This window comes from Meles meles, chromosome 6, assembly GCF_922984935.1.
Source record: "Meles meles chromosome 6, mMelMel3.1 paternal haplotype, whole genome shotgun sequence".
Taxonomy (NCBI): Eukaryota; Metazoa; Chordata; class Mammalia; order Carnivora; family Mustelidae; genus Meles; species Meles meles.
In genome coordinates, this window is record NC_060071.1 from 104,795,544 (window position 1) to 104,815,974 (window position 20,431).

The 20,431-nt window shown below is 38.6% G+C and overlaps 1 protein-coding gene across 5 annotated transcripts in view; it reads right to left on the minus strand.

The window, feature by feature from the left end:
* TXNDC16 (thioredoxin domain containing 16) overlaps window positions 1-20,431 on the minus strand; it is a 115,295-nt gene that overhangs the window by 84,220 nt on the left and 10,644 nt on the right. For 3 of the 5 annotated variants that reach the window (XM_046009812.1, XM_046009811.1, XM_046009813.1), the window contains 5 exons: window positions 19,418-19,533; window positions 18,297-18,603; window positions 16,843-16,925; window positions 11,794-11,867; window positions 10,667-10,741 (listed from right to left, as the gene is read on the minus strand). In XM_046009812.1, coding sequence (XP_045865768.1) covers window positions 10,667-10,741; window positions 11,794-11,867; window positions 16,843-16,925; window positions 18,297-18,459 — 395 coding nt within the window. In that variant the 5' untranslated portion in view covers window positions 18,460-18,603; window positions 19,418-19,533. The remainder of the gene's footprint in view (window positions 1-10,666; window positions 10,742-11,793; window positions 11,868-16,842; window positions 16,926-18,296; window positions 18,604-19,417; window positions 19,534-20,431) is intronic. The other 2 variants (XM_046009814.1, XM_046009815.1) reach the window with 2 other exon arrangements.

Here is a 20,431-nt window from a genome sequence, read left to right on the forward strand (position 1 = left end):
AGGCAGCGGCTTAATCCACTGAGCCACCCAGGCGCCCCCATAAATAAATCTTTAAAAAATAAAAATTAACATGGGCAAAAGATCCAAATAGATATTCCACCAAAGAAAATACACAGATGGAAAATAAGGATATTAAAAGATGCACAACATCATATGTAATTAGGAAATTGTGAATTAAAACAATGAAATATCACAACTGGAATTGTTAAATTTTTTTTAAAAAATTGACAATACCACGGTGCCTGGGTGGCTCAGTGGGTTAAAGCTTCTGCCTTCGGCTCAGGTGATGATCCCAGGGTCCTGGGATCGAGCCCCACCTCGGGCTCTTTGCTCAGTGGGGAGCCTGCTTCCCCTCTGTATCTCTGCCTGCCTCTCTGCCTACTTGTGACCTCTCTGTCAAATAAATAAATAAAATCTTTAAAAAAAAAATTGACAATACCAAATGCTGACAAGGATGTGGAGCAACAGGAACTCATTCTTTCATTGAAGGTGTAAATGCAAAATAGTACAGCCCACCTACGCAGAACATTTATAGAAGCTTTATTCATAATGGTCAAAACTTGGACTCAACCAAGATGTCTTCAATAGGTGAATGTATAAACAAACACTGGTATAACCACACAATGGGATATTATTCAGTGATAAAAGAAATGAGCCAACCAGAAGAAATAAACAGACATTTCCCCAAAGAAGACATCCAGGTGGCCAACAGACAAATGAAAAGATGTTCAACATCATTTATCATTAGGGAAATGCAAATTAAAACTACAGTGAGATATTATCTCACACCTGTTAGAATGGCTAAAATCAAAACCACAAAAAACATAGGTGCCTGGGTGTCTCAATTGGTTGTGTCCAGACTCCAGATTTTGGCTCAGGTCAAAATCTCAGGGTCATATGATCAAGCCTGGTGTTAGGTTCCATACTGGGCATGGAGCCTATTTAAGATTCTCTCTCCCTCTCTCTCTGTCCCTCCTCCACTCTCTCTATCTCTCTCTCAAAATAAATAAATAAACACAAGAAACAAGTGTTGGCAAGTATGTGGAGAAAAAGAAATCCTCATGTACTTTTGGTAGGAATGCAAACTGGTACAGCCACTCTGCAACAGTATGGAGGTTCCTCAAAAAGTTAAAAATAGAGCTACCCTATGATCCAGCAATTGCACTACTAGGTGTTTATCCAAAGGATACAAAACCACTTGTTCAAAAGGATACATACACCCTGATGTTTATTGCAGCGTTAATTATAACAGCCAAATTATGGCAGCAACCTAAGTGTCCATCAATAGATGAATGGATAATGATGTGGGGGGTGTGTGTGTGTACATATGTGTGTATACACACACATATGTACATGTATACACACATATATGTATGTGTATATATGTATATACATACACATAATGGAATATTGTTCAGCCATGAAGAAGAATGAAATCTTGCCATTTGCAACAACTTGGATAGAGCTAGAGAGTATAATGCTAAGTTAAATAAGTCAGTCAGAGAAAGATAAATACCATATGATTTCACTCATACATAGAATTTAAGAAACAAAAAAAAAGAGCAAAGGCAAAAAAAAAAAAAAAAAGAGAGAGAGAGAGAGATACAAACCAAGACACAGACTCTTAACTATAGAGAACAAACTGATGGTTACTAGAAGGGAGGTGGATGGGGCAGACGGGTAAAACAGGTGATGGGGATTAAGAGGTGCACTTGTCATGATAAGCACCAGGTGATGTATGGAATTGCTGAATCACTATTTTGTGCACTTGAAACTAATATAGCACTGTATGTTAGGTATACTAGAATTAAAGGTTTTTTAAAAATGAGCCATCAAACCATGAAAAGACATGGAAGAAACTTAAATACATATTGCTAAGTAAAAAGTCAATCTGAAAATCTACAGTTCTATGATTCCAATTACATCACGCTCTAGAAAAGGCAAAACGACAGAGACAGTAAGAAGATTGGTTATGGTTGGGGAGTGGAAAGGAGGGATAAATAGGTGAAGCATGGGATTTTTTTCAGGCTAGTGAAACTATGCTGTTTGATATTATAATGGTGAATATGTATCATTATACCTTGTCAAAACTCACAGACCTGTACAACAGAAAGCCTGAATCTTAATGTAAACTATGGACTTTTGTTAATAATACATTGATATTGGTTTATCAATTGTAACAAATGTACCACACTAATGCAAAATGTTAACAATAAGGGGAACTGAATACAGAAGAGAAAGGAGTTATACAGAATTCTCTGCACTATGTGCTCTATTTTCTCTAAATCTAGAACTGCTCTAAAACAAAACAAAACAAAACAAAAACAAAATCTATGGGCACCTGGATGGCACAGTCAGTTGAGCATCCAACTTTTGATTTTGGCTCAGGTCATGATCTCAGGGTCATGAGGTCAAGCCCCACATCAGGCTCTGCATTTAGCACAGAGTCTGCTTGTCTCTCTCCTTCCCCCCTGCCCCTCACCCCCACTTATGCTCATGCTCTCTCTCTAAAAATTAAAGTCTTTAAAAAAAAAAAAATCTAGTTCATCCTCTAAATTGGAAGGGTAAGAGACTAGTAGTCTTGTACACTCAAAATCATATCCCAGAGAGAGAGAATTCCCAGTACCATGGGCAGAAATTCACAAGTTGCAGAACCTAGGTTTGATTTACTAATTCGTCTCTTTAATCGAGTTGTTTGTTTAGGACAAAATTGATCTGAAGACTGACAGAACAAACTGCACATCTAGAGGGAGAGAAGAAGACATATCATGGAAGGTAGGAGGTGCAGAGATGTGGTTTGGGGGAGAAAGAGATCATGGATGCTGCAGAGGGCAGGGAGCCCTGGTCACAGAGGAGGGAAGGAGGAAGGGAGAGAGAAATGCACAGGGGACTGCGTATGGAAAACACTTCCCCAAAGCAACTGACAGGGAAAAGGAGAGGAGCTGATTTTCAAAATTTTTTGACAACCAATGGGGCTCAAAGACTAGAGTTTTAGCTGTCCACAGCAGGACTAAATATAAAGCTCTACAAAGCTTCAGCTCTAGTGGAAATAGCATCAGATCTCTTTTAACAAACAGACGGGAGGGTGCCTGGGTGGCTCAGTGGGTTAAGCCTCTGCCTTCGGCTCAGGTTGTGATCTCAGTGTTCGGGGATCGAGGCCCGCATCGGGCTCTCTGCTCAGTGGGGAGCCTGCTTCCCCTCTCTGTCTCTGCCTGCCTCTCTGCCTACTTGTGACCTCTCTGTCAAATAAATAAATAAAATCTTTTAAAAAAAATGGGTGCCTGGGTGGCTCAGGGGATTAAAGCCTCTGCCTTCGGCTCAGGTCATGATCCCAGGGTCCTGGGATCGAACCCCGTATCAGGCTCTCTGCTTAGCTTCCTCTCTCCTTCCTCCTCTCTCTCTGCCCACCTCTCTGCCTATTTGTGATCTCTATCTGTCAAATAAATAAATAAAACCTTTAAAAAAAAAAACAGACAGGAATACACAAGTTAAAATGTGCCACACTCAGGGCGCCTGGGTGGCTCAGTGGGTTAAAGCCTCTGCCTTCAGCTCAGGTCATGATCCCAGGGTCCTGGAATCGAGCCCCACATCGGGCTCTCTGCCCGGCAGGGAGCCTGCTTCCTCCTCTCTCTCTGCCTGCCTCTCTGCCTACTTGTGATCTCTGTCTGTCAAATAAATAAATAAATAAATAAAATCTTTAAAAAAAAAAAAAAAGTGCCACACTCTGGCCAAGATCCAAACACTCGCCACTACAGGCAAGGAGAAACTCTGAAGAGGACTGACCTGAAGGAAAGAGGGGCCAAAACAGCATAAGAGTACACACTCTGAAACACTTCCTAAAGTACTGGGCCCTGGACAGTACAGGACCTCTACTTCATAAAACCATTACTCTCAAGAGCAGGAAAGATAACCGGCTTTCTTTCTTTCTTTTTTTTTTTTTTTTTTTTTTTGATACCTTATCTATTTATCTGACACAGAGAGAGCACAAGCAAAGGGAGCAGCAGAGAGAGAGGGAGAAGCAGGCTCTCCACTGAGCAAGAAAGGGAGAAGCAGGTTCTTGGCTGAGCAGGAAGCCCAATGTAGGGTTCAATCCCAGGACCCTGGGATCATGACCAGATTCAAAGGCAGACACTCAACCAACTGTGCCACCCAGGTGGCCCCATAACAGGCTTTCCTAATACAAAGAAGAAGACAGAGACCTACACAAAATGCCAAGACAGAGGAATTCATCCCGAAAGAAAGAATAAGAAAAGATCACACTGCTAGGGATCTAATGAAAACAAATATAAGTAATATTCCTGATCCAGAATGTAAAGCAACAATCATAAGGATACTAGCTGGGCTTGAGAAAAGCACAGAAGACAGCAGGGAGACCCTTATCCAAGAGACAAAAAACCTAAAATGTAGTCAGGCTGAAATGAAAACTGCAATAACCAAGATGCAAAATTGACTGGATGTAATGACTACAAGGATGGAAGAAGCAGAGGAACAAATAAGTGATATAGAAGACAAAATTATGGAAAATAATGAACTGAAGAGGGAAAGAAAAATACTGGATCATGAATGTAGACCTAGGGAACTCAGCGATTCTATAAAGCATAATAACATTTGTATCATAGGAGTCCCAGAAGAATTGGGAAAAGAGGGCATAAGTTTTATTTGAAGAAACTACAGCTGAAAACTTTCCCAGTCTGGGAAAGGAAACAGATATCCAAATCCAGGAAGCACAGAGAACTCCCATCAAAATCAACAAAATCAGGCCAACACCAAGACACATCATAGTAAAATTTGCAAAATATAGAGATAAGGAAAAAAATACTAAATGAAGCAAGACAAAAGAAGTCCTTAACAAATAAGGGAAGATGAATAAGGTTAGCAAAAGATCTCTCCACAGAAACTCAGCAGGCAAGAAGAAAGTGGCATGATATATTCAACATGCTGAATGGGAAAAACATACAGCTCTTATGCTCTTCATATCCTCTATCCTGCAAGGCTGTCATTCAGAACAGGAGAGATAAAGAGTTTCCTAGACAAACAAAAGGAGTTCATGACCACTAACCTGGCTTTCAAGAAATATTAAAGGATACTCTCTGAATGGGAAAGAAAGATCAAAAGTGACAAAGGCTAGAAAGGAACAAAGAAAAATCTCTAGAAACAACAACAACAACACAAGTAATAAAATGGCACTAAGTTCATATCTATCAAAAATCACTCTGATATAAATGGACTAAAAACTCCAAAGGACACCGGGTGTCAGAATGGATTTAAAAAAAAAAAAAAACCATCAATATATGCTGCCTACAAGAGACTCATTTTAGACCTAAAGACACCTGTAGATTGAAAGAGAAGGGATGGAGAAATATTTACCATGCAAATGGATGTCAAAAGAAAGTCAGAGTAGCCATTCTAATATCAGATAAGCTAGATTTTAAAGAGACTATAACAAGAGAGGAAACAGGGCACATCATAATAAAGGGGTCTATCCAACAAGAAGATCTAACAATGGTAAATATTTATGCCCCCAACTTGGGAGCACCCAAATATATAATATAATTAATAACAAACATAAAGGAACGCATCAGTAATAAAATAATAATAGTAGGGGACTTTAACACCCCCGCTTACATCAATGGACAGACGATCCAAGCAGAAAATCAACAAAATCAACCAAGAAACATGGCTATGAATGACACACTGGACCACATGGACTTAAAATAACAGATATATTCACAACACTAAGCTCAGAGCAGCAGAATACATATTCTTTTCAAGTGCACATGAGACCTTCTCCAGAACAGATCACATACTAGGTCACAAATCAGGCCTCAAATAGTACAAAAAGACTGAGACCATACAACACATTTTTCAATCACAATGCTATGAAACTTGAAGACAACCACAAGAAAAAATTTGGAAAGACCACAAATATACAGAAGCTAAAGAACATTCTACTAAAGAATGAATGGGGGCACCTGGGTGCCTCAGTTGGTTAAGCAACTGTCTTCAGGTCATGGTTCCAGAGTCCCGGGATTGAGTCCCGTATCAGGCTCCCAGCTCCACAGGGAGTCTGCTTCTCCCTCTGACCTCCTCGCTCATGCTCTCTCTCAGTCTCTCTCTCAAATAACTAAATAAAAATCTAAAGAAAAAAAAATGAATGGGTAAGGGAGTCTAATTTTCAACAAAGCAGGAAAAGAATATCCAACAGAAAAAGGACAGTCTCTTCAACAATGGTGTTGGGAAAACTGGATAGCAACACGCAGAAGAATGAAACTAGACCACTTTCTTACACAATACACAAAAATAAATTCAAAATGGACAAAAGACCTAAATGTGAGATAGGAAAAATCCTAGAGGAGAACAAAGGCACTATCTCTTTGACATCAACCATAGCAACTCCCTACTACATACATCTCCAGAGGTAAGGGAAAGAAAAGCAAAAATGAACTATTGGGGCGTCATCAAGATAAAAAGTTTCTACACAACAATGGAAACAATCAATAAAACAAAAAGGTAGTCTTTGGAATGGGAGAAGATATTTGCAAATGACATATCAGATAAAGAATTAATATCTAAAATATATAAAGAACTTAACAAACTCAATGCCAAAAAACAAATAACCTAGTTAAGAAATGGGTGGAAGACATCAATAGGCATTTTTCTAAAGAAGACATCCAGATCATTCAACATCATTCATCATCAGGGAAATACAAATCAAAACTACAAATACCACCTCAAAATGCCTAAAATTAACAACACAGGAAACAAAAGATGTTGGCGAGGATGCAGGGAAAGGGGAACCCTCTGGCCCTGTTGGTGGGAATGCAAACTGGTGTGGCCACTTGGGAAAAGAATATGGAGGTTCCTCACAAAGTTAAAAATAGAACTACCCTAGGATTCAGGGTGGTTCTCGCACTGCTAGATATTTACCCAAAGGATACAAAAATATTGATTTGAAGGGATACATGCACCCCAATGTTTATGGCAGCATTTACTAAGAACAGGCAAATCATGGAAAGAATGCAAATGTCCATCAACTGATGAGTAGATAAAGAAGAAGATGTGGTGCGTGTATGTGTGTATATATATATATGTGTATATATATATGTGTATATATATATGCGTGCGTGTATGTGTGTGTATATATATGTATATACATAATGGAATATCACTCAGCCATCAAAAAGAATGAAATCTTGCTATTTGCAACAATGTCATGGACCCAGAGTGTATCATGCTAAGCAAAATCAGTCAGTCAGAAAAAGACAAATGCCAAATGTTCTCACTCATATGTGGAATTTAAAATCAAATGAACATGGGGGTAGGGTGGGGAAGAGGCAAACCATAAAACAGAGCTTTAACTATAGAGAACAAACAAGATTGATGGAGGGAGGTGGGCCAGAGATGGGCTAAATGGGTGATGGGCATTAAGGAGAGAAACTGCTTGCCAGGCACTGGATATTTCAAACTGATGGTTTTAGCACCTTAAAGCAGAATGACAAATTGAAAGCTATCTTTTTCCTTCATGGTTATTTGGAAGGTGCAGCTATGACATGGCACATTATTTAGCACAGTTCAACATTCTAAATATCACTACAGAGAATTTTTGTAAAATACTATATTTCACAAGTCATTTTTCTTACATTTTAAATTAAAATGAGGACATTGTCTCTATGCAATTCTACATTTACATTCCCCCCATCAGTTCTTCTTCCCATGAGTGTTGGTGTTGTGTCAGATGCTCCCTGAATAACCTGTATGTTGACTACACCTACATCTGTACTCCTCAGTGGTTCAAATTCCCACAGGTCCCTCCTGGAGACTCAGTTTTGATGAGCATTCCCCTTGTTAAAATAGACTCATCTTCCCCTGTCAATCTGGTCTTCTTCCTTGCCTACTTCAGATGTTAATCAGAGAGGATCTGGGGTAGAGTGAGATTGAAAAGACAGAAAAGAAGAGATTAGGGGGCGCCTGGGTGGCTCAGTGGATTAAGCCGCTGCCTTCGGCTCAGGTCATGATCTCGGGGTCCTGGGATCGAGTCCCGCATCGGGCTCTCTGCTCCGCGGGGAGCCTGCTTCCTCCTCTCTCTCTGCCTGCCTCTCTGCCTACTTGTGATCTCTCTCTCTGTCAAATAAATAAATAAAATCTTTAAAAAAAAAAAAAAAGAAGAGATTAAGGATTAACTTCGAGTTTGTAGTTTTGCTGATTATCACCAAATTAGTTCTTAGCAAATCCAGTTAACTTCACCTCCTAAGCATTAAAAAGGAAATCCCCTCTTTGCTATCTCTATTTTACCTCCCTAGGTTGTATAATGGACACACAATGCTTTCTATGTGTGCTTGGACTTCACAAATCTGTCTTAGCCGCCACCAGAAAGAGCTCAAAGAGCTGGAAGGTACTAATCTGATTACATCACTTATTGCCTACAACCCTCTATTGAGCAATCAGACATTGAGGTGGTCAAGACAGTGAGCCAAACTTAAGTAACAATCAAGCCTTTATTCCCTCACTGTGATAGTAGGGCAAGCCAGAGGCCAAAAGAGAGGCCCAGTTCCACAGGGTTCCATTCCTTGCCACAACCACCATGGGCTAGCATTAGGCAAGGGTCAAGTGGATGCAGTCACACATGGAGGCATCTCATTCCAAGAGCCCCCAAGCAAAAGGCTCTTGACTATGGACTTGTGGTCTAAGGGGAAAGAAAGGGGGAAGAGCCAGACATGGAGAGATACTGAGTCAAGTGGAGGAAAGTGCCTCAACCAAAGACCTCTGATGAGAAGGTCTTAGCAAAAGCACCTAGGAGGTGCCTTAGTCAAGGTCCCTGATAATGAGGCCTCTGTATAGGGACACCTGGGCTAGAAATACAGGTTACATATGAGCATGTCTGGCCTAGGTGCCTGAGTCCTAGATCTCAATTTTCTCTAGAAAACACAATGCACTGGGCACACAGCCAGTCTGGTGCAGGCAGGGCACCTTTCCCCTATGAGGCCTGCCAGACAAAAACCGTAATTGCCTATGGTCATGACTCATAGGTCACACAAGGATTCTGGCTTGGAGATAAACTCCTCACCCTTCAGTGGCTACCACAAAGCCTCAGCTTCTTCACATGGTAAACAAAGATCCCTTCATCTGAACCCCATGCCTACTTTTCTGCTCTCACCTCCTGCTTCACATTTCATACTCCAGTAAAAACTGCACCACTCCATGGGGCACCCAGGTGGCTCAGTCAGCTAAGTGTCTGCCTTTGGCTCAGGTCATGATCCTAGGGTCCTGGGATCAAGCCTTACATTGGGCTCCCTGCTCAGGATGGCATCTGCTTCTCCCTCTGCGCCTCTCCCTCGCTCTCTCTCAAAAAAATAAAGATCTTTTAAAAATTTTACTTAAAAAAAAAAAAAAACTGCCCCCTCTCCGAAGTATTCTAACCTCTATGCCTTTGCTCAGTTCCCCCCACCTTCCCCACCTTCTATTTCTTCACCAAGCAAACTCCCACTTATCCTTTAAGATTCATCCCAAGTGTCACCTCCACCAGGAAGTCTTCTTAACAAATATCGGCCTTCATTCTAGACACAAGAAATTTTTCCCTGTGTTGTGGATCCTTATGCCCTCATACATAGAAGGTGCTACCAATTTACTTACTACTTAATATTTCCTGTTTCTGTATCTGTCTATGTAACAAAACACTATATTCCTAAAGAAGAGAAGCCATACCAGCTCTTTGGAATTCCTCTACAAAAGGCCACCATTCGCTCTTTACAACTGGCTTCTTAGTCTACAGGTCTTAGGCTCCATCATGGGCAGGGATTTCTAAAATCTTTTCATTTATATATGATGGGTACTGGAACATTTAAATGTGTCCATTTTCAAAATGATAACCACAACTTTTCACCTGTAAGTTTTGAGTTTCCTGTCATTTAACTTTCACCCAATTTTTACGGGAATCCAGTCCAACAGGAGAAGGAATAGGGTAGCCAAGCAGACAACAAAGATACTCAATGTCAGCAAAGGTCTAAGCGCCAGCAGTCCTAACACAACATTAAACTGGAAAAGTCCATGTAACCTTGTATCCCTGATTAAGTTGTAGCTTCTAGCTGTGTCACTGAGGAGGAAACCAGACTCCATTCAGGGGGAGAATACAAGAATGGACTCCTCATAGGCCTAAATCCTAGGTATAAAGATTCCATGCCAGGGAAGTTAAATTTAGATTCTCTCTCTCTCTCTTTCTCTCTCTCTCCCTCTCTCAGTAAACACTAAGATGTGTGCTGGGACTATTTGCACTGTTTCTGCACCTACCGAGTAGGCACAGATCTACAGACTCCAGAAAAATCTGGCTGGGATGAGCAGCACGCCAGACATTTTAAAAATCCCAGTGAGAATAGCAAAATGAGCTTCTTACCTGGTAAAATCCTTACTCCACAGTTATACTCAAAAGGAAAAGCAATACTATTACCATGTGATTGTGTCCTCTCCTCTTTCTTATATAAAAATGTTTCTGTATCCTCTGCCATTCAAGACATTTGAGATCCTCTACATAGGAAGAAGATAGACCAGTAATTTGTGTGAAATGAATGCCTACAAATATAATGTTAAAATCCCAAAATATTTTAATGGATTGTGGCAGCCTCTAATGAAACCAAGAGATAAACAACAAATGAATGGGTACCTCCGTACTTACAAGAGAACATGAGCAACGATGGCATTCACATCAAACAGAGTATCAGGAGGGAATTCTCTAAGTAAGATGTTGCCCCTAAAAAAAATTTCAAAAAGCATTACATAAATATTCCCTTGGAATTCATTTTTCTTGTCTTTCCAATACAGTAGGTTGTAAGTTCTTTGATGTCAGAGCCTGAGTGTTATCTATTATCCCATGTACCTCCCCTACCAGCGAGCTGACCATAAAACACACAAAAATATTTATTGAAAATTACACTCAATAAATACGTTGACTTTGAGGAGCTTAGACCCTGGGCTAGGCAAAAAGACTGGGAAAAACACACGAGTCTCAACAAGGCTTCCTACCAACTTCCCAGTCATATACACACATATTCCCTAAATGGGCTGGGAAAGGAGACAAGTTGGAGAGAAAAAGAAGTGTCCTTAGCAGTTGATCTCTGAGGAGACAGAATCTGTCCCCTCTTCTTAGGCCAAATCCAAATAGTTTGGAAAAAAGACTCTCAGAAACCTCAGAGAGACTAGCATACCAAAGTGGAGAGGAATCTGTAACTGGGACATTGGCAGATCTTTCAAAAATACATTTCTTGGGGCGCCTGGGTGGCTCAGTGGGTTAAGCCTCTGCCTTCGGCTCAGGTCATGATCTCGGGGTCCTGGGATGGAGTCCCGCATCGGGCTCTCTGCTCAGCAGGGAGCCTGCTTCCCTCTCTCTCTCTCTCTGCCTGCCTCTCTCTCTACTTGTGATCTCTGTCTGTCAAATAAATAAATAAAATCTTAAAAAAAAAAAATACATTTCTTTCACACTCAAATATGGACCTGACAGATCTACTCAAAACACTAAATTTGTTAAGTGATCACTTTCCAGGCACTTATAGTAGGAATGTACATAAGAATTCTCATGTAATATTCAAAACAAGCCAGTGAGGTAGGTTTTAGAGTTATTTTATCTCATTTTATAGATAAGAAAGCTGAAGCACAGGTAACAAATCTATGACTTAGACTGTTTGCTAAGCTTCATATGACTCCTACTGCATGCAACTTTATTCTGACTTAGTGATATTTTGTATATTTTAATATTCTAGAAGTATAGCTTTGTATCTGCCTATCACACTCAAAAATATACTTTACCTGAATAAATATGCTTTCATCAAATCCTTCTCTTTTCCACAGTATCTTGAAGTTTCTTCTTTGACACAATTAACCTTTAAAAGATTATATTTAAGGCTTAGAGTATATATCAAAAGGTCAAGTTTCTTGGTTAGGGAAACAAGAAGGAAAATTAAGCAGTACAGTCTGTCTCCAGGTCAGATATTTTATTTTACTTTTCTTTATGATTTGTGTCCTGTAATTGCTCATTTATTCAAGTGCTTGAGGTAACCCTAAGGAATTATTTCTACACCTAATCGTTCTATTTAATTGTACTTAAGCGTTTACATTTAACTCAACCTTATAGAACAAGTTGGAGGTAACCAGGTAGAAATGGAAAGAAACAATTAAGGCAGGACAAAAAATCATGAGTAAAACAAGAAGCAGAAGTAAGTGGTAAGTTGGGAGCATGAAAGCATCTCAACAGCTGGAATACAGATACTGTCGGTTTCTTACCCAAAATCCATCCTTCCCTTTTGTTTTACTAACAGAACTTCCCTAAACCCAAGTGCCCCAATGAAAGACTTTTCCAGACTCTCCAACAGGTACAGATGGCTGAACGGTGTTCGAAGTCACTGGCACTGGATTCCAGATGGTTCCTAAAAGGGAGCTGACTTACACTCTTTTCCCACTTCTTTCTGACAAAAAACAGACAAGGCAGCTAGGGCACCAGCAGTAATCATGGACCATAAAACATCTTGAAAGGAGAAACCCTTGCTGAGGGTGGTGCCACAGAAACAATCAACCTTAATCACTGATGACATTAAAGCAGCCATAACAGCCCTTGATAGTTTATAATCTAGACTCTGTGTGAAAAATATAAGGATAATCCTGGCAGCAACATGAAGATACAATGGAAGGCAAGCAAGCGCATAGATAAGGAGGCAGGTTAAACGAGTATCACATCAGTGCAGGGCAAAGATGACTGGCATCTGAAGTAAAGCAGAGAAGGACAGAAGAGGTTCAAGAGATTTTTCACCAATCCAGCAAGGAGATCTAGGGAGAAGACTGGGCATGTGTTTGTAGCATGCGCTAGAGGAGGAAGGAAAGAGATAAAGAGAATGAAGAAGTTTCAAGATGGGGCAAGGAGTAGCTGCCAACAAAACTCAAACTAAGGCTGGAAGAAAGTTATTTCATTTTAGACTTTGTAAGTTTTTGTTTGTTTTTTTAAAATGGGTTCGGGGTTTTGTGTGTCTCTGTGTGTGTGTTGTTCAATTTAATTTTAATGGAGTCTGAAAGGAAGCAGAATGACAGCTGGGGAAGCCATGTTTATTTTCAAAAGCAAGAAAAGGAGAACTGATACTCAGAAAAAAGTATTAGGAATAGAGAATTAGAATTAAATGCCAGAATACAGCTACACCCCCCAAAAAAACTGAATGTTAGCAAGAATTTTTACAAGTCAGAGTATAGGAGATGATTGACATCATGACAATAGATTTTTTTTTTCCATTAATCCCATTCAACATATAGATGAACACCTACTATATGTTAGTTGCTCTTCTAGTCACCGGGGGTACAGTTAAGTTCCAAATAAAAATCTTTATCTTTAGAACTTACATTCTAAAAGTAGATACAATTTTAAAAATGAATTAATAGGCAGTGTTAAGTCCCATATAGAAAAAAATACTAAGGGGACAGGGTATGACGGGACATTTTAGATAGGTAACCAAGGAAGGCTTGGAGGAGGGAGTGACCTTTGCACAAAGAACAGAAGGCATGGAACGAAGCATACGATTACATAAGTATATGGAAGAGAGAAGTTCTAAGCAGCAGGGAAAATATTTGCAAAGGCCTTATGGAAAAAAGCACTTCTAGCTTGTTCAAGTAACAAAAAGATGACCTGTAGGTTTCAAGAACAAACTGAGCTAGGTAAAGAGACAAAAAATGAAATTAGAGGGGCGCCTGGGTGGCTCAGTGGATTGGGCCGCTGCCTTCAGCTCAGGTCATGGTCTCGGGGTCCTGGGATCGGGCCCCGCATCGGGCTCTCTGCTCCGCGGGGAGCCTGCTTCCTCCTCTCTCTCTGCCCGCCTCTCTGCCTACTTGTGATCTCTCTCTCTGTCAAATAAATAAAAAAAAAAAAAAAAATGAAATTAGAGAGAAAGCCAGTGTCAGTAAGAGTGAAAGGTTTCTATTTTATCCTTACTGTAATGGGAAGGGGTAGCAGAGTGACCTCACACATATGAATTATGTGTGGAAAAAAGTTTAGTGGGACAAGAGTGAAAGGAGAAAGATCAATTATTAGAAGGCTTATATAATTTCCTAGATGAGAAGTGATGAAGATTTAGATGGGGGGTGGGGGGGTGAAAGTGTAGGATGTGAGAAGATTTGAGAAGTTTTAATAATAGAACCTAAAGATTTATTGATGGATTGTTTACAACAAAATGAAAAATCAAAATGATCCAAAGTTTTTTTTTTGTTTTAAAATCTGCTTTGATATAGTAAGATAGCTATACTGCTTTCTTCTGATCATCACTTACATGATACATCTTTTTCCTTCATTTACCTTGAAGATGTCTGAAGCCTTTATTTTAAGATGAATTTCTAAATTGTACAGAGTAGGGTTTGGTTATCATACCCAGCCTGGCAATCTTTGTCTTAACTGGAATATTTAGTTCAATCTATATTTTAGTGTTTCCTTCATCTGCATCTTCCTCCTAAAATCTTAACTTTTAAAGACAATCTCAAAATGCTACCTTTTGTCAAGTCTTTCCTACTACCACACATGACCTTCTGCCCTGACAGTCAGGTATGAGCGTCCCTTCCTTTAAACCTAAATGGCATTTTATTTGTAACTATTACAATGATTGTGTTCTGCTAATTTCTGAAATGATTTGTGAATATATTTTTTCTCCCCTATTTAGGATCTAAATTCTTCAAGGAAATAGACTGTATCTTAGTCACATATCTATCTAAAAGACTAAACAAAGTCACCTCATTTCAGGTCATAAACATTTACCCAATATCTATTATGTGTCAGAGAGTGAGCTAGGTCCTCAATATAGGTCTGTCTTATTCACCAGTCTCCTTTCCAAACAGCTTAGCATCCTCAACTGTAAAATCAAGACTTTAAGTTTTGTTAGTTCATAAAGGCAACATGCTGGACATGAACCTTAATACTCTATTTTAGTTACTAGATACATGGTTATTAGCTACTAGATAAACAGCATGATTATCCCTTTTGAATGTCGCACCAGCCTAGTATTTCATTTCTAAACTGTAGAATTTTATTAAAAGCGCCTTGAAGATGAGCACCATTATCATTCTAGAGCGAAATCAGTTGTTCAAAGTTAACAAAGTTACACATAGAATTGACATAAAAAATTTTTTTTAAGTATTTACAGTGATATAATAAGAAACAGATAATTGGTTTTTGCCCCTGGTTCCTGACACAGGGCTCCTGAAACCCTTATTATTTCCTGAGTGATAGGAGTATCTTTTGATCTAATATTTCGTCTTTAACCCCAGTTCCTTATATAAAAGCTTCTAAGACCCTTGGAAACCCCTGTAGTGTTTAAGAGTATCTTTCTGCATGCTAATGAGGTGACTGACCCCTGGGAGCTCCTATATAGCTTTGAGATGAAGACTCTTAACCAAAAAGACAAAGGCATGATTAGGTTGAACTTTCTGTATCACCTCCTGTCCTCAGGAGATTGTGTTAATCACCAAGGGCCAAAGATTTAATCAATCGTGTCCACATAATGGAACTCCCATAAAAACCCTAAACAACAGAGCTTGGAGAGCTTCCAGGGTGGTGAACACATCCAAGTACCAGGAGTGTGGCACAGGCCAAACCAGAAAAGGACAGAAGCTCCTGTGCTCAAGACTTCCAGACCTCGCTCTATGCAGCTCATCCACTGGGCTGTTCCAGGGCTCCATCATTTATAATAAACCAGTACTAGTAAACAAAGTGTTTTCCCTTAATCCTGCAAGCCATTCTAGCAAATTATTAAACCCAAGGAGGGGGTTGTGGAGCCCCCAATTTGTAGCCAAGTCAGGCAGAAGTTGTAGGTAACCTAGGAATCTACTCCTTGGGATTGGCATCTGAAGCTGGCGGGGGGAGGGCAGTCTTATAGGACTGAGCCTTTAACCTGTAAGATTGGGGCTAAGTGGGCAGCTAGTGACAGAACTGATTGGTGTGGGAAAACTCATACATTTGATGTAGAAAGTGTTCTCTGGGTAGAGGAAAGAGTTTCCCTTTGGTAGCCAAGATTAGTTAACCTTTCTATGCTTCCTGCCCTGGGAACTCTAGCTGTAGGGACCAAGTGGGACAGTGACCATCTCTCAGAGGTAGAAGGCTAATGAACTAAGAAAAAACAAATATACACAGAAAGTTAGGTAGACACTAATCTGAGAGAATTCAATAATCACTGGATTTTAATCATTCAATTTTCTGAGGTACAAATTCTAAGATTAAAGTAAATGAAAAGCTCATGGAGCTATCTAATCTATGACGCATGTGGAAATTTTCCATATACTCAATGACAAGTTAAAACATTTTTTTGAGAAAAAAATTAAATATGTCATTTCAAGTTAGAGTGTTCTGACTTTATTCTAAAAATAAAGGGAAAACTGAAACATAACTAATTATAAAGACTCAGAAGACTAGAAAAGCAAACAATTACCTCAATTTTTGTACCTCAGTTTGTGGTCATAAACTGAGCTAATAAACTGAAATTTAATAAATAATTGAATATAGAGATCTATTATAATGTATTTGTCAGGCAAAACAAAACAACAAAGCCTAACCATAGGATTGAAAACTGAACCATGGCCTCAATAAAATAGTTTACAAAATAAATTCTAAGCCAAAGAATTCTGAACAGCTTTTTTTCTTCATGTATTAATTTACACAATAACCTGGAACTATCTTTCTGTGCTTCTATTTTTTCGTATATAAAACGGTAGGAAAAAAAATTTTTCCAGTCTGGAAAAAGGTGTGAAACATAAGTATATTTAGATACTCAGCCTTAAGTCATATAATTGTTAAGTGTTTGTCACTAATAATTTAGTAACAAAAAAATGTCTTCCTACCTTTGCAACTGAAATTCCATAGTCCTGGAGAGGTTTAACAGCCTCATTCAGTTCTTCAAGAAATACAGAGGTTCTTGGAGAATCTAAAAATAAGAAATGTTTAATGAATGTTTTATGGCTTGCTCCTTAGAAAAGATGAATTTTTAAAACTAAACCTGAAAGCTGCACACTGAAGAAGAAAGAGATCAGTTTGCCCTAAAAGTATACAAAACAACAAATAATCAATAAACATACCTAGTTACATATTTTTATACCCTCATTTCCTATTGCCTCATTATTCATATTTCTAATGTTTTTATGATATATTTTAACTTTGTAAGTGAATTTTTAAAATTTCTAAAACAAGGGGCGCCTGGGTGGCTCAGTGGGTTAAAGCCTCTGCCTTCAGCTCAGGTCATGATCTCAGGGTCCTGGGATCGAGCCCTGCATCGGGCTCTCTGCTTAGCAGGGAGCCTGCTTCCCCATCTCTTTCTGCCTGCTCTCTGACTACTTGTGATCTCTCTGTCAAATAAATAAATAAATAATCTTAAAAAAAATTTTTTTTTTAAATTTAAAGCTAACATTTGACATTATTTTTCCAAGTTTAATACCACCTACACAACACACATGGATACATGTACAAAACTTGCCAAACGATTTTAAAGCTTTTTTTTTAATGAGAGAAAGAGAGAGAGCATGCATATAAGTGAGGGGGAGGGGCAGCAGGAGAGGAATAGAATCTCAAGCAGGCTCCACACCCAGCACAGAGCCCATCATGGGGCTCAATCTCACCACCCCAAGATCATGACCTGAGCTGAAATCAAGAATCCAACACTTAACTGACTGAGCTACCCAGGCGCCCCTCAAAATAATTTTAAAATACCATTTTCAAATGACAATTAGAAGAGAGCCAACAGAAATGTGGATTCATTCCACTTACTAATTCCAAAAATAGTTTTTTAAGGGATAAAGACTTAACGAGACCATTACAATTTTTAGTTATGTTCAACTGGTTAATCAGTGTAATTAATGGTACAGCTAAAGCAAGGTATTAAACAAAAGTGTTATTAATACTTCATTTAAAGTTTTAAAACACTTTTATTTGTTCACTAAAAACACCAAAAAGTATACTTTCAGAAATGACTAGATGAAATTCAGATGTAATTCTACTAATAGCTAATTCTTATCTAGTATTTACTATGGACTAGTCACATGAGTAAATTCATTAAATCCTTACAACAAATTTATAAAGCTAGTATTTCCTCATTAAGGATGACAACAAAAACACAGAGAGGCTAGGTGACTTGATCAAAATCATACAGTGGCAAAATCGGGATTTAAACTCAGGCAGGCATATTTTAGTAGCAGCTTTATGGCACATAATACTAATCCTGACAATAAATTCCCACTGAGAATATTGATTAAACAGCAATAGAAACATTACAAAAATCATGTAGAATATAAAAAATACTTACCAGCTTGACAAAAATAAGCTAAGGAGGCTTTTCCTGGTTGTAATGTACTGAAATATTTCTGAGGACTCAGTTCTGATAGAGAGCCTACTGCTGACTTACAAAAAATGCACATCATAACAAAAGAGACGCCCACTCTAAATAAATTGAAACTGGAAGACATCATCAGCTGTAGTTGTACATGGGCAGGAGGTTTTTGTCTGTTTTTTTCAGTGCTGCGGTTCTGTTGCCTAGGGTAATACCTAGCAAGAGCAGGTGTTCAACAAAGTTTTGCTGAATAAATTTGTTAAACAAATGAATGAAGTAAAATCTGCAAAAAGAATAATATAAGGCATTACTTATATATTTGAGCTTGCCAGTACTTTCCTATTTCCTTCTAGTAAATATTTGAGAGGGATGGTATAAAATGACATTGATTTAATAATACTATTGATTTTTGATACTTGCAAAAGATATCTAGAAAATTCAATATGAAATATTTTGAGTTTAATAGATATTTACTAAAGGATGTTAAGCTAATTGTCATTTTTAAGGGTTCTAAAATTAATTCTCAAAACATTGCTTAATCCTTGTTTTATTTTTTATTTATTTATTTATTTATTTTTATTTATTTGTCAGAGAGAGAGAGAGAGTGAGCACAGGCAGACAGAGTGGCAGGCAGAGACAGAGAGAGAAGCAGGCTCCCCGCCGAGCACAGAGCCCGATGTGGGACTCGATCCCAGGACGCCGAAATCATGACCTGAGCCACAGGCAGCTGCCCAACCAATTGAGCCACCCAGGCGCCCCTTAATCCTTGTTTTAAATTGGGCATTTTATCTTTCTCTACCTAGAACAGACTTACAATCAATACTCAGTTATTTAATACCATTAAATGGGAGTGAGACATCCAAAATCTATATCTACTATGTCCACATTCTTTTTTATTTTAAATTCCCTAGAAGACAGCTATAAAAACTATTTAAAGGACATTCCTTTTAAATATACTTTTAATACATGACTTAGACTTATTTATATAGCTTAGAAATTCAAGCATCTTTTCCAACCCAATTTTAATTCAACTCTATTTTCTGAACTCAGATTTGTTTTAGATATCCTCCTTTCATCTTCCTTCATGCTGTACTTACTTCCATGCTATCCTCTGCATCTGTTGTCAATTCTTCCTCTTCTGTTTTGCTACCTTCAAATTTCTCTTGAACAATTTCTTCTTTCAGGAAGTTTTTCTACTGATGATCTATACTACCTAAATTTAAAAGAAGATAGTTTGGGAAAATATATCATACTTCTAGGAGGTAATATACACCCACAAGCATAGGGGAGAATTTTAATTTTTTCAAAATTTCAAACAGAATCCCTACCTTTCAAACAAAAGATCACTATCTCAAAAACAAGAGACAGAAAAAAATAGCTAAAAATTGCTCCTAAGGAGAGGGGTATGTTTTCTCAGTACAGAATTAAATGATAGAAGAATGAAAAATTTAGTGAAAATTATACTAAACTGGGTATTTACTTCACTTTTTTTTTTCCATTTTATTTATTTTTTCAGCGTAACAGTATTCATTCTTTTTGCACAACACCCAGTGCTCCATGCAAAACGTGCCCTCCCCATTACCCACCACCTGTTCCCCCAACCTCCCACCCTTGACCCTTCAAAACCCTCAGGTTGCCCCAACCTCCCACCCCTGACCCTATACACATTCTTCTCTAGTGCACATGGAACCTTTTCCAGAATAGATCACATCCTGGGTCACAAATCAGGTCTCAACCGGTATCAAAAGATTAGGATTATTCCCTGCATATTTTCAGACCACAATGCTCTGAAGCTAGAACTCAATCACAAGAGGAAAGCTGGAAAGAACCCAAATACATGGAGACTAAACAGCATCCTTCTAAAGAATGAATGGGTTAACCAGGAAATTAAAGAAGAATTGAAAAAATTCATGGAAACCAATGATAATGAAAACACAACGGTTCAAAATCTGTGGGACACAGCAAAGGCAGTCCTGAGAGGAAAATATATAGCGGTACAAGCCTTTCTCAAGAAACAAGAAAGGTCCCAAGTACACAACCTAACCCTACGCGTAAAGGAGCTGGAGAAAGAACAAGAAAGAAACCCTAAACCCAGCAGGAGAAGAGAAATC